Raw genomic sequence first — 27,139 nt, 5'->3', positions numbered from 1 at the left:
GCGAAGAGAATACAACAGCAAGAGACAATGCCCCCCCCCCCGCCCCCACAAGTAGATGTATTCCACAGTTCCAAAGAGAAGCAGGAAAGTAAATAAAATTTCATAGGATGGGGTATAAGTGCATGGCCTTTGATAATGCCCAAGGTGTATTCCAAAACCGCAGGTAGATACTAACCCACCAAAAAGTCCTTCGCCCGTAAGCCCCAGAATTCCTGTCCTGGGTCATGATTCGGACAAGGTTTATGTGGGCCTGCAGGATGGCTTATAGTATTGGGTGTAACTCAACTCTTTAGAACACAGGACAGGGGAGGAGGTTCAACCCAAAGGTCACTCTGAGGTAGCAAGAAATAAGGGCCTGAAGTCCAAATCCCATTTCTAGTCTAATAACGCTCTACTTTGAAGGACATGCGGTTCACATCCTATTGCTAGCATACTGTCACTCTACTCCAATGTCCATCCCTCTTCTAATATCACTCTATTCTAAAGGACATGAGGGTCTCATCCTATCGCTAGCATACGGCCACTCTACTCCAAAGTCCATCCCTCTTCTAACATCACTCTACTCTAAATTGAATGATGTTCACATCCTATCACTAACATACTGCCACTCTACTCTACAGTCCCATCCCTCTTCTAATATCACTCTACTCTAAAGGATCTGCAGTCCAGATCCCATCCCTGGGGACATATCACTCTACTCCAAAGTCCACCCCTCTTCTAATATCACTCTACTCTAAAGGCCATAAGGTTCACATCCTATCACTAACATACTGCCACTCTACTCACAGTCCCATCTCTCTTCTAATATCACTCTACTCTATAGGATCTGCAGTCCAGATAGCATCGCGTGTGACATATTACTCTACTCCAATGTCCATCCCTCTTGTAATATCGCTCTACTCTAAAGCACATGAGGTTCACATCCTATCACTAGCATACTGCCACTCTACTCCACAGTCCCATCCCTCTTCTAATATCACTCTACTCTAAAGGATCTGCAGTCCAGATCCCATCCCTGGTGACATATAACTCTACTTCAAAGTCCATCCCTCTTCTAATATCACTCTACTCTAAAGGATCTGCAGTCCAGATCCCATCCCTGGTGACATATAACTCTACGCCAAAGCAACAGATGCCCAGAGTCCATCCCTAGTCTAAGATCAATCCATTCTAATGGAGCTAAAGTCCATTTCCTATCTGTACCTTGCCGAGAACTAATCGCTGATGCTGTTAGTTTAGTGTATTAGTATCTACATTGCCCAATAGATCCACCTCTTACTTGTTAGTATGGGTGATGTTAGTGATCTCCTGCAAGTGGTGCCCATTCTGGATTAATGCACAATGGCTCATGTTCCAGTCACCTCACCACAGCCTAATGTCATACAGCTTTATCATAGTTCCCTAAGGTGGCATAATCATGGTGGTACGTGAAAAACCACCAGCATCTGTGATTAGTACCCGGCGAGGGACAAACAGATTGTTACAAACTTTCTGATTGGCCCTCGCTGGGTCCTTACCACCTGACAAGTCACTGGTCGAAGCTGCATATCTTGGTGTTCCTTCTCTGAGTCATCAGCATGGAAAGGGAGAACAGACTACTTGTAATCCCTTCTCCCCTTCCTTGGTGGCCATTTTCTTTGTTTTACTTTTTGTTCTTTCTTTTCAATCGCCACCTTGGAAAGGGAGAAGAGTCCACATGATTCATGTGAGCCATCTTCTTTTGTTACTTTTTTTTTAACTCTTTTAAATGGCAGCCATGGAAAGGGAAAACAGTCTTTGTATCCCGTTCCATGGTGGCCATCTTTTTTCCTTTTTTTTTCGGTTGCTAAATGCCAGAGCGTCTCGCAACTGAAAAAAAGATGCTATTAGTACCCCGGTCTCACGGGCTTGAGTACTAATAGCAATAAGCCTCTCGCTGCTGGGGCTTTACTGAGTGTCTTTGTTCCAAGCTGGTGGTGCTCGACGGAGCAAAGGCATTCCCCCTTTAGTTGGTCACCACCTACATGGGTGCAAAAATATGATGCCCACCCACATTCACGCAAATTGTGACTAACACTTCTTCATGCCTTTTGAGACTTACTGCAGTTTGTTACTTGAAATGCTCATCAAAAATCTCTAACGTCTGCCATTAAATAAGTTATGCTATATAAAGGTTTAATTCTTCACAAATCAGCATCTTAGTGGTCTTATGGCATTAGTACTGTGTCTACAAAAATGTGCATATGGCGTCCCCCTCCCACAAAACCACCATCTGTGTAGGAAAAAGAAGAGAGAAGGGGCAGGGAGGAGCAGAAATAGAAAAAGGGACCCAAAGAAAAAACAAGATGGGGAAATGTACAACGCTATTGTGTAATTAGGGGTGCATATTTAATGGTAGGCAGTCAAGCAGACAAGATGCTCATGTAGAAATGGGACGCTAAGACATCATTTTCCAGTGATGGTGATTTTGGTCCCCTTGAGGAAGTAAAATTAGTGGAAACGTTGTGCAGTAGAACCTGGAGCGTTCCAAGTGCCAGATGGAATAACCAATAAACGATCCCAGACCCAAATAACTGGACAGACTGAAACAATATGGCAAAGTACTACTTTATTATCAGCTCAAATAAAGTAGGGAGATATGGTGAACAAACAAATAGCAGCTCACTCACTCTCTGTGATTTTTCGGTTATACAAAGGCTTTAAACTTGGATGTACGTCAGCTATGATGTAATTCTACGTGGCAAATAGTAAAACCTATTGGACAGAGGGATTGGTTAAGGGAACATCTATACCTATATATTGTTTGGGTATTAGTAACATTATTGGCTGTCCTTTATCTGGTAGCCACACCTCGAACTACCTTTAAATACATATAATACAGATTAATAGCAGAATAACAGCAACGGATTGGCTTCTGCAACATTGTATAGTACACTGCTGCATAGCTCCTCATGATTGGTTGGCATTCTCTCCCAACCATGGACTTTCAGCTCGATTGTAGCACGTGGGCAAAATGAAACCCAGGTGTGGGGACGTTGTTTGAACTACTACCCACTTGGTCAAATAGCCTACCATCTCTCATCAGTTAAGCACTGAGACAAGGCTTCAACTTTATAGTTGACCTTGCCGACTGTTCTCGTCTCTGCGACTTTTAAGGGAGTGTAGGTGCATCACTATCTTCTGTTACAGCCTAATGAATAGGCCTTTCTTTCGAGTCTTTAATCACTTGTGAGGAGATCACAATTTTGTCCAGTTCGACCTTTTATTTGATGCTATTCATTTCAATTATGCTGGATGATATTACTCTTCCTGACCTCTGGAGACTTGGTCGTTCCATCTCACATAAACTTTTTGTGTCTTTAATTGTTCAATACTTGGCACTTGCAAATGTTCACGCCTTTACTTAATCTAAGAGAAATATGTCCTGCGTATGGAGCTTATCCTCCTTGACTCCCCTTGTGTCTTGCAATTATTTCTCGAAGTGACATCCTTGATCCCAGGCCAATAGATATTATTTGTTCCTCACACAAAGCTGTTTTCCAGCTCTGCAGCCTTGGCCTGTCTCTGAGGTAGTTTGGTTGGTTTTAACACAAGTCTGACGTCCATCTTTTCCACATGGCGGCTTTAATCATGTTATGTTTTCTTCCGCAGCAAGCTCCTATATGTCTTATCTACCTTGTGTTTCTGTGAATGTACATTTATTGATCTTAGTCTCACGTATCTTCTTAATGGATATGTTGTCTTCATATTCGCTTACATGTTTCTCCTATTACTTCAGTTACATCTTCATCCATCAAATATTCGCATATCGTTTCAGTTCTCTTCATATCTTCTCTTCATGATGTCACTGTGCTCTAGTCTCATTTCTCGAATACCTCTCCTGTCCAGTGTTGTATGCAGACATCCTTCCACCACATAAGTGCGAGGGTACATTTGATACGGTTGTCTGAGTGCATAACGTCTCTCATATCTTCGATGCAGTATTGGGACGATACCTGGTGTCACACATAGTGTTGTCTTGCTGTTATTCCGATATGACAGAACGCCTTGACGTGTCAAGGCCAGACATGGTTGCACGCATTTGTCTGGCCATTCCCAGCAAACCTCATGGATATAATCTAGGACTTCCAAGACAGTTATCAGAAGCTCAGAGCCAGAAATTGGCTTTGTAAAATGTTGAATACCAAGAACCACCAGGAAAGTTAGGGAAGAGAAATTATGACAACCTTGCAGTATCCATACGAGCGTGTCATCTTCATGAGGGCAGATCCAGTGATGTGAGCTGTGGGAGCAGTGCAATGTTAGTGCATTGTGCATGATATGTTTTCATTGGATGTTCTATGCTTCCTGCTGTGGACAATCTTTACAGAATAGTAATGCCACTGCTTGTTTTCAGACTCATTTTTGCCCCCTTATGTCCCATGTCCCATGCCCCTTGCAGAAAGAAGTACATAACTCCATCCTAAGGCCTTACCAGCCCAATGGGACTCATTACGAGTTTGTCGTTGAAAGGTCAGTAAATCCACGTGTTTACTGCAAGAATCACTTACAACTACCTCCACTTAGTTCAGTGGATTGATCACAGGATTATACGTGGCAGCACATTGGTATTAGTCCCCCCTTTTTCGGAGTCTCTGGGTCTTCATGCAGATATTGTGTGGCTTTACCGGTCGTGCTAAATCTGATGAGTATTGGCAATATGGTGCAAGATTGACGTCCAGCTTTTTGCTGGAGGTACATCTTCCACCTTACCACCAACACTTATAGTATGGTGGAGAGGTTGTGCGGTGTGTGATAAATACGGAGAATGTGTCCCTTCTCATATCCTTCACCCCTTTGAGTTTAGGGAGATGTAACACCCTCGGGGATGGAGCAAGCAGGATCTCACTGGGGTTGATCAGGAATCCCAAAGTGAAGTAACCACCACCCCCCCCTTAACTCAGAGTTCAAAGTATTTGTTGGATATATCAAATGGACCAGTACCATGATGTGCAGGGCCCTGTAAAGGTGGTTGGCTTGGTTCTAGGCCCATCTTTGAAGAATGGCACCAATGGTGTCTCCTCTCTCATTCCAGGAAGGAGTTTAAAAGGACCAGAACCCATGTGTACTGGGGAGACCCCCGGCCGGCCCATAGAGCCGAGGTTTGCTCAGAAGTACTTTAAGATGAGATAGCTGCATCCTTGAGATGGATGGGGGTGCAGATTTATTACTCCAACACCAATCAATAAGGACAACTCAATGGTTTGGCAAAGGGAGTCAGTTTAATGACAAGTACAAAAAACAGGGAGTCATGGAAATCAGCAGTGATGCGATCGTCCTTCTCACTTCAACTCCGATGACCTTCATACAAGTTGTAACATTTATACTCAAAACTCGTCATCGCTGACATGTAACACTTGAAAACTAATATGCATTTCTATTGGTTAGGAAAAGGAAACTTTACTATAGGTACTATATCTGTTTATGGTAACAGAGTGAAGGGATTGGCTAAACACTGTCAGGTGGGCGTCTAAGACCTTCCTTCAAAAATTACTTCTGTGGACATCACTAAAAGTAGGATGTCCCATTAGTTCTACTAACTATAGGATCCTAGATTATTTGGTCCATTGTGATTGGGTTGGCACCAACCCCATCCATATATTTCCACTTTGCTTAGCAGCACGCAGAATGGTCAGCCAGGTGCAGGGTGCCCCAAGATTCACACGGCCTTCCTTCAATCAATTGTTACTATGGTGGCTATGTGTCAATTAATTCACTGTGTTTGGCCTCAAAACTGTATCTTCTTATCTGGAAAAGCTATGGCATCTCTTTCTGGGAGGGTGCCAAGCGTAGGTGTGACCCCGGGCTCCTGCTTGCTTGGATGGTCACGTGCTACCCACACCGTGAACTTGCCTAGTTTCTCTCAATTGTGTGCATTTAATTCTTATTCGGCTTGCCACCTGCCTACACCTCCTTATCTCGATCTTCCCAGGACAGGAAACTCTGTTCTTAAGTTTCAATTATGTGTAGCTACTGTTCACTTTTTCTATTGGTATGACCTTGGCTCCCCCGGCACTAGTTGCTCTTGCTAAGTTTCAATTCAGCCATCTCTTCTCGTTTAGCTGGAATATGAATCTTGTCTGGTTTGGCCTCCAGTAACCTGAGTTGATTCTGCATTTAGTGCAAAGTGGAATCACACTTATAATACTGTGCTTCGTTTCGAGGTAGATTATGTATCATGGCGCATGCCGCTCTATTCTTCTACTTAGCATACCAAGCCATACTGTTTTCTTAGCTTTCTTGTGGTTTCAAGAATATGTACAGGTGTAAACTTGTTTGAATATCTTAATCATGTTTATAGCTTAACTCTTTCGTTTTGATAGCTTCCTATCATTTTTAGATTCACAATATCTTTGTTCATGGCACTTTGTCTCTTTACTGCATCCTTGGGTCGTCATATCTTCTATCTGTGATTCCGTCTGGGCCCTCGTGACATCACCATTCATCTTTCATTTAGGCCTTTTAGGTTTCTTCCGGGACGGTACTTAGGTAATCTTCATTTCATTTCATTTGCTGGTAGGGTTGTCTCAATGGATACCTTACTGTCCATGGTTGTCTGGTTATTGGTACTTCAATAGGTGTTGCTCTTCTGATGGGTACTGGGCAGAGCCCTACTGTGGCGTTCTGCTGGTTTATTTGCTCATCATACGTCACATATTTTGGTGAGAATGTTCCTGGTACTTCAAAATGGGCGATGGGAGTGCAGGCTTTATTCGGGACCCCCTCTACACTTGCAGAAGTGAAGAGAGCCAGGCTGAGTGTGAAACACAGATGCCTGTGCTGCAGTGCAGAGGATGGGATGTCTCCCTTCGGATAGAGCCTGGAGGCAAGAACACACAGAGAACACAGTGAACAGAGGAAATCCAAAGCCCCGGAGAGCTGCCAAGTCCAGGAAGTCAGAGAGCCTTTGGAGCGCAGAGACACCGAATGAAGAGAGAAGCAAGTCACAGATGGAGCAGCACACCAGCCTCCCAGCGTCCCAACGTCCTGATGCCAAAATCATGTCAGTTGCAGGTAGAAGTAACTGGAAACAGAGACCCAACTGTAGAGTTTCTGTTCAGCAACACAGGGAGATGTTGCCTTCCCAATTGAGCACCACAGCAGGAGAACAGGTAGGTGGCAGATCTGAAGACGTGGGTGTAGGGCAGTGGCACACCCAAATAGTTCACCAGTGGCTGAGCCTGAGAATCAGATGGCATGAGAGGCCAGACTGCCCATGAAGGGATGCCCTGCGAATACTCCATGTGAGGGTGAGTGCGACCAGAGAAACGGACTGCCTGAGATGCAAGACAGCCCATGAGGGGCTGACCCCGAGAATATATCACAAGGAGGTGAGTGTCATACCATTCCCACCTGATCTGAAGGGTCAAATAGTCCACGCCAGGTTAGAAGACGTAAAGCACATGAGAAGGTTAAAAGACCAAGTAGGGGTGAACAAGAGACTGTGTACAAAATCAGAATGAGTAGGAATCCTCCATATTATGGTTGCAGCCAAGGATCAGGTTTGGAGAACGTAATGTGGAGATAAACATTTTCAGCTAATAGGAACTCTTGCATGGCGGCACTGAACAACCTTTTAAAGAGGAGAGGAAAACCTTAAGGACCCAACTTTGAACTGTAAGAACTGGCCAGAGCATGAGAAAGAGAGAGAGAACCAAAGACACAATAGGATGGGGATCAGAAGAAAAGCCAGTAGAAGCCAAGTAGAGGGGGAGCAAGCCTTACTTAGACTAAGGGTATGCTTAGTTTATTGGTGGTGGGGATGGGGCATAGGCTAGAATCCTGATGAGCACCAACCAGTTTGTTGTTTTCTTTTAAGTTAGGGGAGCCTACCCTCATAGCTATTGGGACAGTGGAGGTCTTCTTTTCTAAATAAAACTTGCTGAACCATGTTTTCTCACCTGTCTCCTGTTTCTGGCTCTATACCACCACTTTATTGCTATTTATTCAGGCACCGCTATACTCGCAACAAGGTTCAATATCCCTCATATATAGCCCTTGTCACATCTGTTGAAGATCTAGAGTGAGCTCACCCTGTTCTAGTGTTCTCCAGCCTGTGTAGCCAGAAGATCTTTGTATGTGTACCTGTCAACCTGGAGTTTCTGTCCTGTATATGTGAGCACTCCCAGGTCAACGTTCAGAACTAGAACTGTAATGCACTTTGAGAAAACATAAGAAGCCTGAGAAACTATAACCAGTCTCCAATGGAACCCCCGTCTTAATTATAAAATTATATTTAGGTACACCTATAATATGATCCAGTTTTTCTGAAGTCCTAAGTGACAATTATGAGTGTGTTTACAAATACTGCAAAGTAATGTGAAAAGAGTTGAGATCCAAGAGAGAGCATGGCGTAAAACCTTTGAATCTGGAAGAGCCCATGAAATAACTCAGGGGACTACAAACGTTGATTCAGTCTGGTGACCAGAGGAAGGGCAAAATGGTAGAGTCGCGCGAGAGAACTATGGCTAGAACCGAGGCTGCGATAGCCCAGCAGAAGGAGAGATGGATGTCGTTCCAAATCACTGTAGGCTCCATGATGCCCCCAATGGAACATGCAAAGAAATGGCGAGGCAATGCCAGGTATTCCTCAAGCCAAGTAGCCACGTCTATACTATTAGTTGCAGACAATGAGCGGCCTATCAATACGTTTGAAAAAATACGTTTTTTTTGCAAACAATAGGTAGAAAACCATATAAGCTGAACAATAGCAGACCAAAACGAATATTCAAAAGTGTTTAGGACAGAGGTCAACACCCTGTGGCTCTGCACATGTGCTGGACTGCGAGGCCCCTGATCCCTTGCCATTGGTTATGTTGGCCAGGAGTTGCAGTCCAAAACATCGGGGTGCCAATGGTTGCAGACCGCCACTTTAGGGGATTCAATGAATATGCAAACTACATTGGCTTCCACTCCAAGCCCTGACACTGTTCAAGACGGCATGTATCATCTACAAAGCAGTCATGAGTAGCACACCAGCGTACCGGCGGCTAAGCTCCACCTATCTGGTGGCACACGCTCCTCGCGCAGCAGATCGAAAACCAGCCTGAATCACAGCTCATCCGCAAAGAGAGGAAATGCAAACAATCCTTCTCTTGTAATGGACTCGCCCTCTGGAACTCGATCCTGGTGTTGGCTTAGAATGCCCCCACAATTCTCCATTAGGGAAAATCTCTAAAAACATGGATCTTTCTACATCACCTGACCAAGGGCTAATTCCCGAAAGATGTGCGATGTTCTCAAAATTTGCCTTTGAGGCCATATACAAGAGTGCAATAGGAAGTACAATAAGTCCATACAATAAGGTGTGTTTAAGTGCTTAAGCGACTATACATGAATATTATTACGTAACTAAAATAAGAAATAATCCCATTCATTGGCCAATGAGCGGCACTGATGCGCCCTGGTTTTAGAGCCTATCAGTAAGCCAGGATTTAGTTTTGTATAGGCAGCTCAGCTCCACCCCCGCTCACCCATGTCTCATCTCCCACCATTGTCTATCTGTGTGTTCATCCCACCCTCCCCCAGAGCACTTGATTATTGGCTGCTCTTAACATTTCCATAACTAGGTCATTCTTTCTATTCCTCCAGCAGACACAATGCCAACAATCCAGGGAAATCATGGGCCCCCGCCCCCTCCATTTCATTCCTTCAAATACCAGTTCCTCCTATTTATCCTGAAGCCGAGAAGACAAATGACGCTTTGCAAGTCCTGCCGATGCTACACTTGACTGATGATGCACAATGAGGCTGAAACATTCTTGTGGCTGCTTGTAGTCTTGTGCAGAAGGGATGCCAACAAGCAGTTTAGGCTTCACTGACTCTTTTGGGGTGGCATCAAGCCAGATCTGCATATGTCTTTCCCATTTCTGGAATGGGTTAGCAGGAGGATGAATGATGCTCTGGAGGATTGCCCACATTTATGCCAGGGAGTAAGATTCATTCCAAACCTTCTAGCCATCACATCTTTTTTTTTTTTTCCTGGCTATTGTGATGAATCCCGTGGAGTCATCACGGATTCTCCAATGGTGACCTCTCCCGATGTGGCCGGGGACGGCCACCACTATCTGATCCTGACCCTGAGGTCGGCTTTATGAGGGAGGATCACATGGGAGGAGACAGCTACCGGGGAGATTCAGTGGTTCACTGCACTAGACACTGTATTTTCCCCATTCCCATGAGGATGATTCTTTATACCCAAAACCCTTTTTCATGAGGAAGACCCTGTAATGCCCCAGACCCTCATGGCAGACTGGCATGGCCAAATGCACAGCCATAACGCAATCAACACTACTCGAGCATACCACTTTTCCTTCTAAAAGAAATAAAAGCAGTTGAGATAACTATTCAAATGCCATGATCTTCAACTCCCAGAATTCCCCAAGTACTGAGACAAGGAGGATGCAGGTGTTTGAACCGTGTTCCACGAACTTGAACTACAAAGTGCAGTCTAGTTGTTTTTCCAAAGCAGGAGACATTGGAGAAAGTGAATGAGTTTGCCCAAAGCCATTGAGGACCTCGGGACATTCTGGCAACCATGCCATCAGCATTTTGAACATTGTAACCTTGTGAATACGACGAAAACCTTGTTTGACTACCGAAAGGCAAAAAGGCAAACCCCAATGAACTGTGAATATCTGAAATGTAAATGTGGTGCCAAACTTAAAGAAACCTTACCAAGAATATGTATATCAAACTGAGACCCATTGTAACGCTTACCTGACTCTGCGGGGACACCACTCCCTATAATATCACTTTCTTCTCAGAGTGCGTTGTTCTCACCCTTTGTTTTTTTTCTGGAATCTCAAGCTTCAATAGACTAGGAAACTATGAGTAAACACAGGAACACAGATAAATGTAACTTTCCCAAGGTAACTTGGCACTAACTACTCTCCTTATCTATCTCCCCCTTCAAATATCACTACTCTTACCTTTGATTGGTATATGGTGGGCTATCCATCCTGCTTCTGCGCAGGGGTGCTAGTCCTGAAGATGGAAGGGGTGGCAAATAGGGTCTTACTGTAGAAGGGTGATTGGAGTGAAGGCAATAAGGCACAGTAAATGGAACCAATAAGCCACTGTATAATAACCACCAACCAACTATCACACTGGAATGACTCCTAAACCCTCGGACTAGATTGAAACGGGACCCTGAAGTGAGGTGCACGCATGACAATCAAACCTGAGGAGAACTGAAAAAGGGGGCTCAATTTAGAATGCCATGGAATTTCCTAATGACGTTTTCCAAAAAATAACAATGACTAAAATGAAATTATTTAACAATTGCGTATTCAATGAAGTGTCACAGGTATTTCACTGAGAAGACATAGCGACAGGGCACCTAAGGCAAGAGCCTGCATGTCACAATTGACAGACTCCTCACACACGTTCGAGTGCCGGAGTCCCGACACTCGACACCTGACTAGAACTGATAGTAAGTTTAAGGCGCTACGCACACAATCCACCACAATAAATATACACGAAACTATACTGGCGGAAAGCGCGAGCACAGAAAAGCGTTGCCGCTAACTTACTTCAAATTAGAAGAATTCGCCCAAACGTGTAACGGAACACCAAAGGCAAGTATGGCAAGGGGCAAGGTAAGGAATGTTATGAATAACGGAAGCACTGGACCAGGAACTAAAAACCATGAAGAAAGGACAGGGTTCTGAGGTGAATCTTGACAGGATCCGCGGTAAGCGTCCTTTGCAAACAAACAGACGCGAAGCGCGGAACGTAAACGGGGAGAGGCTTAAATACTGAAGGCATGACAACAACTAGGCTGCACAGCCCAATACCAGGAATTTCACTGGGGGCCATGTTTGAAGGATGAGGAAGTGTTAAAACTACATAGCCAAGGGTCCTACTTTCCCTGAGCCCAGGATCTATATGCAGTTAGCCAAAACACTTTAGTAGACCTTGTGAGGGGAAACCCAGTGGTCATGACACCCATACCTACAATATTGATGGTACAGAGAATGCATATGAGAAGCCCTGGTAAACCAAAGACACCAGGTGAGAGAAACATATGTGAAATCCTGACAAGCAAGGCAGTCAGCAGTTGATATATATATATATATATATATATGTATATATATATATATATGCAGAAAGAGTCCTGGCAGGAGAGTATACCAGGCAGTTGGCATTGCATAAAGAAACCTGGCAGGAGAGTAAACCAGGCAATTTGCAAGCCCCAAGAAATGTGAACGGAAAGATTGGCATTTCTTTGTTGAACTTTGGAAAGTTGGTGGTTGTTAAAGAAAGACATTGCTATCCAGACCCAGGAGAAAGTGTCATGCGCCCGGGCGCATGGCGCCTTTGGAGTCAGTGGAAGCTGGTTTGCCATTCATTGTGCCACCATGCTACTCCACATCTCATCTTGCGGTCTAGTTGTTTTGCAAGATGGCGGCCACCGGGAGGTTCTTATTCACTTTCCTCCTGGCGGTCCAGCATGTTGCAACTGCGGTATTGTGCTTCTATCACCGCTATCCCAAGGCTAGTACATTTTGCATGCTTCTTGCTTCGTTCCAGCTCAGAACGCTGTCCTTTCTTTCCACGCCACTCTCGGACGCAGCTCTCTCTCGTACTCCAGCTTGCCTCTCGGCTCCTGCTTCTTACCGTCTGCACTGCTGTGCCTTCTATCTGGCTCTTTTTCTCTCTCTCTCATCTTCCCTTTGTGTTGGACCACTTGGTTGCTCTCTGGTATTCCTTTCATAGCTCTGTCTCCTCTTCTAAGGATCTACGCTTACCATGAGTGCTCCGACTACCCTTGCTGAGGGATGTCTCTCTCTACTGAGCTACTGTTTTGTTCCAGCCGTTCCCAAAGAGCTGATTTATCTCACTGTTCTCTCCACCAGTTCCGGGTTGAGGCCACAGTCTCATTCGAACTTGCAACATCACTACAACTGTTCTGCAATTCATCTCTTTGGATTTATTTTGTGCCTTTGTAGGGTTTTTCCCCATTCCGGCTATCCCGGAAAGTGGGCCCCGTTGTTGCTGTTGAAGGGAACAGTAACAGTGGCTTCCTACCGGGCTATACCACTTATCAACAAAATAACGAGTCTTCAACACCCGGAGCAGATAACTGAAGAAGGAACTGGACACTGAGACATCAGACTCAGCTGAGGAGGGAGAGCTCAGTGGAACTGGGGAAGAAGATGGAGAATTTGACAGAAAGTTGCATTGAAGAACAAACAAGACACCAAGAAACTGTTTACAAAAGTGATTATACTTTTTATAATTTAGAATCCAGGGGAAGGGATTCACTCTCTGGAACTTGGAGAACATTTTTGTTGAAAATATACCTATTTCAGTTGTGAACACTTTTTTGACCAGTTAAAGATATGTTCTGTACACATTGTCATTTGTTTTTAGTGTGAGGCTCAGGATAGGATGTTTTGGACACATTTATGGTTTTTCAGTTATTAACATCCTGATATAGACGGATCCTTAGTTTTTGGTTGATGGGCAGGGAAACTCCCCTTTAGCATCGGGCCAGAGGATCATTTCTCAACCCCTTTTCTTTGAAAACATATCTTTGATAAAAACATGACAACCTTGTGTCGGGCTCTCATTTCTGATCCCTCATATAATGCACACACCCGCCAACCTGCATTCCCATGCAGTTCACAAATGCCGGACTAGAAATACCAGATTGCAAAATGACGTGGATTTACAAGCCAAGATTTGTTGATTATTCTGCATTGTGCATGGGATAACCTCAAACTGTACACCACAGCCATTAACCACCCCAAGACAGTACCCTGAAGAGTCAGTGCAACACAGTTGAATGTCCATACTCACTGCTCTAAGTGTACACACAGCACGCTATTCTCCACACCTTGCATATACTCCTGTAGGACTACAAAAAACATGTCCATAAACCTAAGCAAATATGAAGTCCCTATTGACTGTCTCAAACAGTTGCAACTAGAGTTGAGTCTCAAGACACACATGTCCCACAAATTGTATTGCACACATTGACCACTAAGCAGGAAGTAGGAAAATGAGGAGAACAAAGACAGGGCAGAGGGCTGGGTTAAGACGGGGAGAGGGGAGGGTGAAGGCAAAGAGAAGTAGTTGGGTGAGGGTAGAGAGGAGGAGTTGGGTGAAGGCTGAGGGGCAGTGGTGGAAGTGTACAAAAGGAAGTAGTAGAACTCTGTCCCCTGCTGGTCTGCCTGTGCTCTCCTCCAACCCCATTGCTGCACCCCTCCCACATACAATCCAAACCCCCAAACAAACACAACGGTTTCTAAGGGAATGTTCAGTGCAGTGCACTGAAGTGCAACCTTCAACTTCTTCCCAGAATTATATTTGAAAATGAAACCGCTCCAGAACGGTTTCTTTTTAAAATAGAAGTACAGGAACAGTAAACTTAAAAATAAAAAGTATAGGAGCACCGCTCCCGCCCACTTAGACCTCTGCTGAGGGGAGGAGTTGGGTGAAGGCAGAGGGGAGGAGTTGTGTAACCCGTTGCCCTACAGGGCCCGGCTAGTGGGGCTACATACTGGCCTTCTGAGGGAACACCCAGAAAGAAAGACGCAGGCACCAGAGTAATAAAGATTCATTTAGAATGTGTGATGTCTTTTTATTCATGTCTGTGTTTGTTTTTGGGAGAATCCATTCAGCCCACCATGGGACTGCATAGAATATCAAGAGACAAGAAAAAGAAAAGGAGCACTAGAAAATATCACCCCTGTCCAAGAATGGGCTGGGCAGGGGAGTGAAGAGAATTCAGGAGGATTTAAAAAATGAGAGCAGTTAAAAAGGACAGTTAAGGGAAGAGAGAGAAAGATAGACACTTGGTGGGGTTGCTGCTTCGAGCTGCCACGGGGGGCCTTAATCCTTTGAATAGCCCAGGGTGGCGCATGGGTAGCCGCCCAGAGACTGAGTGACAGGGCTATTTGCTACCAGAGGGCGGCCAGACCGGACTGCCCCAGAGACATTTGAAGCATGTGAAGTGTGGAGGTGGCTGCCCGGGACCATCAAGAACAGTCCGGCCATGACCACGTGCCCCAGAAGGCCCACCTAATTGCAACCGAGGCAAGCATGTCATCAAGGAAATCCTCCAGGGCTGCATATGTCAGGGGCTACCCAGGAGGGGAATGCAGCGATGCGCAGCAGAGAAGCATTTGGGTGAAGGCCGAGAGAAGGAGTTGGGTAAAGGCAGGGAGGAGGAGTTGGATGAAAGCAAGTAGAGTGGAGCATGCAGGTAGGGAGAGAGCAGTTGCCTGTCTTCAACCCGCATGCTCCCTACCTAAATACATGGAGGGTGTAGGGTGAGAGAGTATGTTTAAAAGAATAGAGAGGACAGTCTAAGGGAGATAGAGGTGGAAACAAGTGTAAGAATGTAGAAAAGAAGGAGTAGGTGGTGTCTATGAGAGAGAGGAGGGTCAAAAAGAGGGGGGCAGAATACTGCTGAAGAAGAGCAGTGAAGAAGAGAGGTGAAGAAGTTGCAGAAAGGAGAGTGAAGACTGGGAAGCAGGGTTTTGAGAAGTCAGGAAGAAGGGTAAGAAAGGGGAAGAGGCGAGAGGAGGGGTGCAGGTCGAGGATGAAATATGGGACAAAGGTGAAGGATGAGTGCGAATGAGAGGGAAGAATGAAGAGGGTGAAAGAGTGAAGGTCGAGGCAGATAGAGAGGAATGCAGGAGGTTGAAGAGGGGGAGAAAAAGGTCAATCGTAGGTTGTCTAGGGTGTAAAGGAAATATTGGCAAGCCCAGTTTCTGAGAGTTGGAAGGAGGTGGTCTTGTCACATCTCAAGAGGGGAGCCCAGCGGGGCACATTTTGAGTGCAGTGGTGCACCAGAAGGAGGAATCGGACTAAGGTGTGACATGTTCACAAGTTTTTATTCAAATAATAATTAAATCGCCTGTCTAGCCTTCCTGATGGAAGTTCAGTTCCTAACAAACTGAAAGTAAGGGTGCTTTTCAAAGTCCGAAAGAAATGGTGCTTATTCCAAACCCTATTAGCTATCTGGCCCTGATGCTTAGACTGAATTTCTTTTAAAAGGAAGCCAGAGCAAAAGGTTCTGACCTTGGCTATTTCCTGGCCCAATCAATTAAATTCCTTTCTCAGGAAGTTTAGATATTTAAAGATTCGTCAATTTCTCACAGTACAGTCCTCAATCTCTCTGCAGCTTTTGTATGCCAAATCTTAATTCCATATGGTTCACTCATTCCAGGAAGAAAACATTTTCTTCATACAGTTCGACCAATTCTGACTTGGTGCTTGACAATATTCTTGTTTTATGTTTGAGGGCCTGAACCTCCAGGCTCTTTCCCTCTCCTGTTCTGCTTGTTATTCGTCGTGTTTCCTGGGCTCCCAAAAGCCCTCTGCCCCTCTGATAGCTTCGGTAAAGCTTCTGCCCACTAGAGTTCATCTGGCTCCCATAACCCTGTGGCTTTCCCAACTCTGAATATTTGTGTCTCTTGGTTTCTCGGGGCTCTCCAAAGCCCTCTGCCCATCTGTTGGACTTGATTTAGAGCAGCCAGGCAGGCAGGGAAAAAGAGCACAGAGGGCAAACTGGGTAAAAGCAGACTACCAACATACGGCGCATGTTAAGACGCATCTGTATTTGTTAGTACAGAGCTTAAATAACGCATCGAGTCCCGCGCTGCGTTCATAGCAGTAGGCATCGTTGCTGTGGCAACAAATGACGCGGTGTGGCATGTGCGTGCACAGGAGACCAGTGCTGAGTCTTTGGGCATGCGCATTGAGCCCAACATGGTGGCGCCCATAAAGGGACCATCGGAATGGCTCCTGCTACGGTAGGTGGTAGGCGGTTTCTGCGCACATCCTCGGTAACATTGGAGGATTTCATAAAGCACACTGTTCTCTTTTTCACAGTCTCATGGCACTAAGAAAATATTGCTAACTACTAACCAATCTTTTTCAGATAATGGGGCATGTGTGCGATTTACATATGCAACTTTGTCCCAAATTGTACACAGGCTTCTACATTTCGTTGCTTGATTTAATTCCTAAATTTGCTGAACCCCATCACCCTTTCAGCTGGTGCCTGAATGGCAGCCTGTCGGCACAGGTGCATCACAGTGTATTTCCGGAGTAGCTGTTCTGAAATCTTGGCTTTGGTTTAATGGAATGTCCTTGCCTTGTTTCTTCTCCTACATGCAGTGCCGAGTGCAAGCGCAGGACCAAGCATGTCCAGAAGAGCTTGAACCCCGAGTGGAACCAAACAGTCATTTATAAGAACATCTCCATGGAGCAGGTTCGTCTCTTAAAGTGCTCTCACCTGAAACACTTATTTAAGGACCCTATCCAAAACACGTGATATGTATTTTGTAGACAAGAGATTGATTTTGTTTCTGCTGCTTTTATAAATTACGGCAATAGCGACCCTGTAGTTATGGTTAAGTTGCGCTCCCCAGAGGAAGAGCACTTTTTGGGTGGCTTATAACTTTGGCAGCATTTCACATCTGCACAAAACCTCCCAAAAAAAGTATACACGTGACTCTACATTTTCTGTTTTTTATTATTAATGTTTGATTGGATAAGTTTTTTTTTAACCTTTAACATAACATGATTTGAAACCACTTTGACAATATCATATGCCTCCATATTCAGTTAATTCCTTAAAAAATTTTTTTAAAAAAATATATATATTTGGGAATGTTTAGTACAGTCTTGATAAGGGAGGCACACATTTATATGGGGTTTCCAAAACATTGTAAATCCCTGTTGACTTGAATTGGAGAAAATATCTGTTGCGCTTACATCTGGAAGCGCCGGACGGCTTTTTACCAATCTTGCACAAATAGCACCAGCCTGCTCCCAAAAGCCTGCTTTTGAGACTTTAGTATTAATCTGTAGGATGGTTCCTTTAAATATCTCATAAAAGTAGGTAAACAAAATGAGAACTCTCTCATTTCGGTCCACGGATTCATTTCCTGATTCCGTGTCTGTGGATCCCTTTTGAGCTGGGTGCACAACATACGACCAATGGGCCATATGCGGGCAGTGAAATTCTGTTTTGCGGCCCCTGTAGGTATGACTTTCATAATGAAGTGACCCCCACTTCACGCAATGGAAAACAAAGCAGGCCACACTTCATTGGGGAAGTCTTTCTAGCCTGAGACATTATTGCTGCCATGGATATCCATTGATGGAGGGGCAAATGCCCCCCCCCCCATTGGCTGCTTTGTCCATCCCCTGATTGATGGGTCGGGGGAGCCCAGGAGACTCAAAGCAAAATCCCTCACAGTCAGAACTACAGCGTTGTATTTGTGATTGCCGTGGTTTTCCAACCACACCAATCACAAATACAACAATGTTGTATTTATAATTGCTGCGCCTTTGCTTTTTGCCTTTCATTTTACGTTTTCTGTGCTTCCCTGGGCTTGGGGAGCCCAGAAAACATAAAATGAAAGTAAAGGAAGCCTCCCAAGCTCATGTACAGCTCTACTCTGGCTGCAGTAAGCAAAAGCTCCCACTAGGGGGCTTTTGCTGCTTGTTTAGTGCCGCCAGGGCAGACCTTAACATGAGCTGAGGAGGCTGCCTGAAGTGTCAAAATGGATGTTCCCATGTAAAAGCTTTGAGCCTTGTTTGCTCAAAAGTTTACATAGGAACTTTCATTAAAATTATGTTTAATGCATGTTTTTCATTATTGCCCGTCTGTTGGGACAATAATATTTTTGAGCACACTATTCCTTTAAACAGACTGTCCTTGATTTTCATTTGAAATTGAGGTATGAGTGATATCTGTTAATCTGACTCTTTTTGGCAGGCTTTTAGTTAAAGCTGAGCTGGAAGTGATGTCTCTTCTGCCAATTACCACCTCTAACTACACATTATTTGAAGCTGTGCTGGCAGGGATGTCTGCTTGAAGAAACGGAATGTAGCCTCTTGTTGAGTGCATGAGGCATTTTTGCAACTGTTGAACATGAGTTGACTTTTTAGGACATTAACTTGATGCAAAACGTTTTTTAAACCTACTCTGAACATGCTTAATGCCATGTTTTTTTTTAGATATCTTGGTAAAGTATAGGTATTTTTAAACCAGTTTGGCCTTTTGAGCCTTATATGATGTTCCATCAGCCACCCCACCATGTAGTATTTGTGCCCCCCAGTTTGCCACCCTAATATTGATTTCTCGTGATGCCACTGATTGCTGACACTCTATTGACACCATGTATGCTCTAAAGGGTGGATGTCTAATAAATTACATAGTGTCTGTCTTCAGCCTAAAGAGGGCCAGCAATGTGAAAACTACTACTGGGATTGGGTAAACGGGCTCCTCCTGACTTGATGGAACAGAAGTCCCTCCCATGTGTCGCCTTGCCCCCATCATGACTAGCCTTGACTGCCCTCACCTGTCCATTGTCACCAGCCTTCACCTCCTAAGGTAAGCTTGAGGCTGAAACTGGAGGGTTGAGAGTGGGGACAAGAGCTCAGGCTGTCCTGCACAGTGCCCCCATTCTCACATTTATTTTAGCATCATAGGAGTTGAGAAGGAGGCGGATGGTTGTACATTTGTATACATTAATATACCACCACCTCCACCTTAAGACTGGCAACAATCTGGTCTAGATAAGCAATGGGGAGAGGGGGTTAACAGCTGCAGAGTATCGCCAAACATGTTCATTTGCCCCTGCACAACAGAGCAAAGAAAAGCAGACAGTAGTCAACAACTAAAGGAACACTTAAATATGTATTTGGCCAAGTCATAGAGGGCACCCCCCAATATGTGGGGTCCATTTCATTTGCAAAAGCTGGAAGGCCCAAATACAGAGCCTCGTCGTCATCACCCCTCCCCTCGCAGACTTGCGCTCTGCACCTCTCTTGTTCACGTGTGGGACAACTGGCTTTCTGTGTCATGTGCATGCTGCTGGGGTGCCAGGGAGTGTCTGTGCTCACACTGTGCATGAAATATTCAAGCTCAGTAACAACTCCGTTTTTCTTCTGGGATGGTAATAACGTGTACTAACACCAGAGCTGTGAAGTATGTTAATAGGTACTAGAAAAACAGTTTTGGTTAATAAATGTGATGCAGAATTGAAAGCACAAATAGCAATAACGACAAGATGTGCACCTCAAAATGCCTGTGTATTCCCCCACATGCTCACTAAAAATGTCTGTGGGGTCGTAAATTCATGACATGCCACTCCCGGCTGCCCCGCACGAACAATCCAGCCCCCTGTAGGCAGCTTTTAAGGTATATTCGGCCCTCCAGCAAAACTAGTTGTGCACCCCTGAAACCGATCAGGGTTACTTTAGCAGTACGATGTTCACGAACATCAGGGAAGCATACTGCTTGGTTGGTTAGTTAAAGAACATGAGGAACATACAAAAAATGAAAGCGACGCCATGTTGGATAAGAGTGAGAAAAGTTATAGAAACGTAATACTGAAGTGAGTTTATGTACCGTGGTGAGCATGTTTGTAATGGCTCTAATGAACACGCCTATGTTGTGGCGGCATACACGTGCTGTGTATCTAGGCTGCAGACATCACACAGTGTGCATTGGGGCAATGGCATTGCCGTGACACTCTTCCAAAGTGTTCTACTGTCTGGGAGGATGAGGGCCACTTGCTATGGATCTATACTGGGCAGCAAGGTATGCATTATGCAGGCTTTTCCTCTGGTCTGGGGTCATCTTCTGGTCCCGTGGTAGACACAGTAGCGTGGGCTCAGGCCACCAGTGAGGATGTGGGTACTAATGATGCTGTGGTTGTTGCTTGCAAAGATGTTGAGGGACTGTCATTGCCCATACATGGGGTAAAGTGGGCGCAGGGTAATGATGATTTTGGCAATGCTAATGATCTGTTTGAGTTGTGTGCACCACTTCTTCCAGGTACCAATGATGTATTCATTGGTGTTTGTGTACATTTGAAAAGTAGACTGGCTCCACTTTTCCTGGGCACTTGTGCACCTGCTGTTGCCTTTGAATATATGGGGGGGGGGCGCAGGGGAGCACCTTGTAAAGTGGGGCGAAGTGGCCTCTGGACACAATGAAACGTGTTTTAATGATGCTAAGGTTCTTGTTTGCTAAACTTTGGAGGTTCTGTGCCTACTTTGGTCTGTACTTATGAGCCAGTGGTTTGTGTACATTTTGATTCATTTTGTTGGGTACAGAACATTGGGATGAAATGCATAAACCTCTCGGACGCACCTTTCGCTTGGACTAATGATGTGGTGATTGCTGTCTGGGGACATTGTGAAGCTCCGTTTGACTTCTCTGTCAGTATTGTAGCAGTTATTGCTGTCTGTGAACATTGTAAGGATCTGGGATTACTTCTGCCTAGCCAGTGATAAGAGAAGTTGTTGTCTGCGGACTTAGTGTGCTAGTTTTGCAAAGATTGCTGTGGGTTTTGATATGAGGTCCTGAGTCTACTCGTCCCCGGATCTGTTGCTGCAGTTTATACTATCTCTGAACCTTTGAAAAGTATGCCCAGGCCAGACCGCCATTTTTCCTATGGCAACAGTGATGCACTGATATCTGTTCGTGAATATTTGAAAAAGGTAGGACTTGGGCCCGGGGCAGACCAGGCCCCAGTTCCACTGTCTGGGAACTATTTGTGTTAGTTTAGTAAAGGCGTCTGTGTGTGTGCCCCAGGACCACGTTTCCCTGGCACCGATGATGCAGCGATTGCCACCTGTGACCATCTGAAAAGTAGTCCTAAGACCTGGTACAGCTCAGGCTATGGGGCCACTTCTGCCTGGCAATGGTTATACAGTGACTATGGGGCAACTTCTGCCTGGCAATGGTGATACAGTGACTATGGGGCAACGTCTGCCTGGCAATGGTTATACAGTGACTATGGGGCAACTTCTGCCTGGCAATGGTGATACAGTGACTATGGGGCCACTTCTACCTGGCAATGGTGATACAGTGACTATGGGGCCACCTCTGCCTGGCAATGGTGATACAGTGACTATGGGGCCACTTCTACCTGGCAATGGTGATACAGTGACTATGGGGCCACTTCTACCTGGCAATGGTGATACAGTGACTATGGGGCCACTTCTGCCTGGCAATGGTGATACAGTGACTATGGGGCAACGTCTGCCTGGCAATGGTGATACAGTGACTATGGGGCCACTTCTACCTGGCAATGGTGATACAGTGACTATGGGGCCACTTCTACCTGGCAATGGTGATGCAGTGACTATGGGGCCACTTCTACCTGGCAATGGTGATGCAGTGACTTTGGGGCCACTTCTACCTGGCAATGGTGATACAGTGACTATGGGGCCACTTCTGCCTGGCAATGGTGATACAGTGACTATGGGGCCACTTCTGTATGGCAATGGTGACACAGTGACTATGGGAACACTTCAGTCTGGCAATGGTGATATGGTGATAGGAGTCTTTGTGCCTTCTGAAGCTGCACTGATTATGAGCTAATGCCGGAAGTTCGTGGGCGCAGGGCTGACTTTCTCCGGGCATTAACGATGCAATGAATGTTGCCTGCATGCATTTTGAAGCAGCAGACCGGGTTCTGTCTGGTCCTGATGCTTATAAACTCCACAGACATACTGCAGCCCCTGTACCATATGTCTGTAATGAAAAGAAAGCACAATTACAAGTAGAATCTGATTTTGGAAACATTACACACATTATGTTTTTATCCATTCCATTTCTTCCTGACCTTTATGCCATATTATTCAACCGGTAAACAATACAATGTACAAGAAACATCATACATAAATACCTAAACAACCTCAAAAAGCTTAAAAACATCATGGCTATAAATACAGTTAAAACCACTCGTAAAAGCAGAACAATAATAGGAAACATCACACAACGTCGGGACGAATCAAGTGGGGCGTTTGATAGTATACAATAAACATGAGTTTAGGGTCCTGCAAGTAATGTATTCAGCTTCAACCGTCCCCTGTGGATATATTGTTGCCCCCCAGTGCCGCACGCCTCTGTTGGCTGTAGAAATGCAGAGCTTCATAGCGTCCGCAACACAGTGAATGTTCCTAGCACGAAACAGTGGTTTTAGGAAAGCTCTTCTCAGAGTAATTTATGTGTCACAGAACAACAAACAAAACAGACCGATTATTCTTCATACCAATCACAGAGAGGACAGGTGCTGGCATTATTGTTAACCCATGTTTTGGTAAATGTGGCAACCCTGAGAGTTCCCAGTCTGAATGGCAAGTATAAAGTATGAACATACATACCACCCACCCCGTCCTGCCACCTGCGATTTTCTCCATACCACTTAGTACCTGCTCTGAAGCCTTAACTACAAGTGCGCCTTCTCTGCCTCCGAACGGCTATGCTCTGCATATATCCCTCACCCGCTTCCTGCCACCAGCCGCTGCTGTTCTGCACACAACAGAACGATCAATGTCGAATTGCTTTCCTCTGCCCCGCTACGCTCCTGATCAGCCCCAATCCTATCCTCACCTATGCAATCCCTGCACGTTCACCACGCTACCTAAGCCTAGCCTGTTCCTGCTACCTGCTTTCCACTACTCATCACTGCTCAACGCACCTACACAATTCTTTGCGCCCTCTCCCCGCCTAGCACCCCCAAACTAATACCCACCTCACACTTGGGACACTTGCTGAAGCCTCCCTTATTCATCCCCAAAGTCAATGGCACTCTTAGTCAGGACAACATTATACTCCGCCTGCCCCCATCCCATCTCTCCATCCTCCTCCCCCAAACACGCTGCCCCTCTTGCTCTAAGATGCACGCAAGCACCTGAAAACCCACCTTACCCCTCCTATCCCCTACTGGACCTCCAGAGATTATCTAACTTGTGCTCCAGAATGCAATTGCCCAACACAGAATTGCAAGGCCTTGCCTAACCTGTAGTGGCTGAGTGCAGAAGACACAGACTCCTCACAGACTACTCATCTCTTACCCCTTTACTGCCCCCTTTCTACTACCCCTCCACCAGCTAGTCTGGAGTCAATCACACCGACCAATCAGGATGTTTCCCTCAATTGCATGCTCATCAATGTACACTGCCTGGAAGCACACACCATAGAAGTCCATGACCTCATCACTGACCACCATCTCGACTTACTCGTGATGACAGAATCCTTGCTCCATAGTGCCTCTGGCCCGCTGCTCACTCTCACTATTCCCCCTAACTACACAATCTTCCTATTTTCATAACTACCCTCCCTGCACTTGCACACACTCTGCACCCGTGCTGGTTCCTGAGGGACACGGAACACCTGACATGCTGTCCCACATTGGTTGTTGCTGCACTCATTATTGCCCTTGTGGTGCACAGTAGGGGCCATTTCTCCAGAGGCCCTCTCCATCTTTAAATATGGACACCTCAATCAACGTTGCTCCAGGCACCTGAGTTCCTCTACAACATCATTCCACACTGAAGCCCACTATTGGCCAGCTGCAACACTTTATCAGCCACTGGTGAGCCAACAGGCGAGAGAGCCAGCCCCCCGACCAAAGCCCTCACCTAAGACCAGTGTCTGGCCCTGTCTGGAGCTGGAGGAAGCCTGTCTCCTTGTCGATGCCCCTACTACCTTTTTCTCAGCCCACACTACTCACAGATCACACAACCGGCATCCCTGGACTCCAGACCATGAAAAATGGGCCATCACACAGCATGGGAAATCACGCTGGATCACCGGCCTTGATCCAAAACTCTCCATCTAGTCGCCTATTGACTCTTGCCCCCGTCCATCTCACAGCCTCACTGCTAATTGCTCCCTCCTCCCACTCTACATTGTTTCTCTCTGTACATCTCATTTATAGCTTGCCTCAGCTGCATACTTATGCCAAATCTGTTGTTTTCCGCCTACAGCGCCTACATTTCTTTCCCCCCTTTTTTATGTTGAACTGTTGCTCTCTGGCAAATTGATGTGCTGGGCCCTTATGTGTCCTTCTGGGCCCTAGCCTTCTGTGAAACCGCCTACAGCCTCCACCAACCCCCACATACACACTTGCCTTTGGGGCACCCACTAACCTGTGTTGTCTCTCAGGCCAGCACTTATTGCACTTACAGGTGATGATTCTCCTACCATGTGGTCACTGCCCTGCACTTACCAGTTGCCCTCTCTGGCACTTCCCCCTCTGTGGAACCTCTAGCACTTACTCCCACCACCCCTGTCCCTCATTTTGCTCTGCATTTGCACGCTCCGCATCTTCACAAGGCCTAGTAGGACCGGCTTCTGCCTTTCTCTCATCATTGTTACTTTATTACATTGTCTTGATTTGCTCCCTTGATCCCACCCCTTTTTCCTGTGGGTGCTTTGAAACACAATCTCTTGATGTATAAGCACCTTACAAATGCACAATAAATAAATAAAGTGAAATAAATATGACTTACTGGTGCAGGGCCTTTGCCTGACAGGTAATGCCCGCCCTCCTCAGGGGTTGCAGCCTAAAGAGGAAGAAATATAGAGTTATGTACGGGCACTTACCATTACATGATAATGTGTCACGATCAGGACTCCATGGAGACTGCGGGAGCATTGGAGAAGGAGATGAGCCACTCGCGATCATCGCGATGTCGGCGTAACGTTCCAGTGTTGCGGCCGACTTCGCGATGTGCGCGATGACGTGTTTAAATATGCGTCAATTCTATCACTCGGCGCGTTGCAACCCTGCTCTTCCGGTTGGGTCTAAGCGCTGTTCGAGTGTTTTCGCCTGTGCTTTCCTCCGTTGTGTTTTACCTTTGCTGCCCCTCCGAAGCTTATCCTACAGGGCCTGTCCCCTTCTCCTTCCGTGACGCTTCCTTCTATTATTTGGCCTTTTGGTGCCGCTTTTCCTGTTACCTGTGTTCCTTCCCGCTCCCTATTTTTTCTTCCGTTTGTTCTTGGGTATCCGTCCCCAATCCCGGTTCCTTCATAATTACCTTGCTGGATCCTCCTGTGCACCATCCTGCTATTTCCAGTGCATTCTGGGATTTGGAGTTTCCTCATTCCGAAATACACCATCTTGGAACAGAAGACCAACATCAGGGTTTTTTCAGCTGTGCTTTTTCCCTGAAGTGGGGTGGTCTCCCTGGGAGCCCCTACTGCCGACTTCTTGTCATTAGGCAGTGTGGCTTCCAGAGGATCTTATCCTAAACCCGACGAAGAAAAGCCTAACGACTCTTGGCGTGAAAGAAGACAAATCCCCTCGGAAGATTCATCCTGCGACGAATCCACAGGTGAGGAAACGGAGGAGGAGGTGAATTCAGTGGGTGAATCTTTGTTTACTGTCAAACCTGAGATAATGAAGCAATAGTATTGTATTGCCTCCTCTAGCTCTTTCCAGCGCCTAGAGGCAGTTCAGTTTCAGCATGCACATCTGAATACACATGAACTTGAGCATCAGTATAACCACCTGAGTAGACAGGGGGATAATGTATTACACGGATACATCTCATGTCTCTTTGTCTGCCTTAGCTGTGGTGTTGTCCAACACGGTGCCACCTTCTTTGCAGCCGTCCACGTGCCTGTCAGATCCATTGGGTAACACATGTGTTAAAAGCAGGAGTGAGAGGGATGCATACAATGCCTATAAATAGAACTCGAAGGGGTCACGTGTTCTGTTCCCAGATGTTCTTTTCAGATAACACCAGCCACTGCACAGTGCTTGCAAGAAGGAGATGCTGCATGCAATCAGCAAACAGGGCCTTACATCAGTCTTAAGTGCACTGATTGCTGCTCCAAATCAGCACTAGACGTGAGCATGCTTTCACAGTGACTTGCTTTTAAAGCAAACCCATGTTTATAATGCACGCTGCAGCCTTTCCTTTGCAAAAGGGCGTGGCCTATCTTTTTCACTGTTACCTTTTAGCGATGGTTTGTTTTTATGCATTAATAACCACAGAGCGTATGAAGAAAAACATCTAGGTTGTGGCTTTGTAGGATTTCAGTAGATTAATAAACACGGTGTTCGACTTGGATACATGAATTATATCATATATCATTTTTTTTAAACATGAAACTAATAATCAGTGGAACCTTGCCAAATGAGTGCATGACCATGCTTCTAACATTAACTGGACAGTCTCTTATTTTGGATGAGAAAGCGGAAGGCGGGGTCTGTATCAAAACCCACTGCTGCCACTGGGCTTTCTATATCACACAATCATCAGAATTTAGGTCAGAGGTGCAGACAGTTCAAATTCCACCTCTGCTTTGTGACGATTCACAAGGTATCTTCACTCCTCTCCA

The 27,139-nt window shown here is 45.6% G+C and overlaps 1 protein-coding gene across 7 annotated transcripts in view; it reads left to right on the top strand.

Annotated features, from left to right (window-relative positions):
• Positions 1–27,139, top strand: part of PCLO (piccolo presynaptic cytomatrix protein) — an 854,190-nt gene that overhangs the window by 653,855 nt on the left and 173,196 nt on the right. For all 7 annotated transcript variants that reach the window (XM_069627816.1, XM_069627812.1, XM_069627813.1 and 4 more), the window contains one exon: positions 17,155–17,248. In XM_069627816.1, coding sequence (XP_069483917.1) covers positions 17,155–17,248 — 94 coding nt within the window. The remainder of the gene's footprint in view (positions 1–17,154; positions 17,249–27,139) is intronic.

This window comes from Ambystoma mexicanum, chromosome 12 (assembly GCF_040938575.1).
Source record: "Ambystoma mexicanum isolate Mex_15411 chromosome 12, UKY_AmexF1_1, whole genome shotgun sequence".
Taxonomy (NCBI): Eukaryota; Metazoa; Chordata; class Amphibia; order Caudata; family Ambystomatidae; genus Ambystoma; species Ambystoma mexicanum.
Note: the sequence above shows the minus strand (reverse complement) of the source record. Positions and strands in the feature narration are given on the sequence as shown.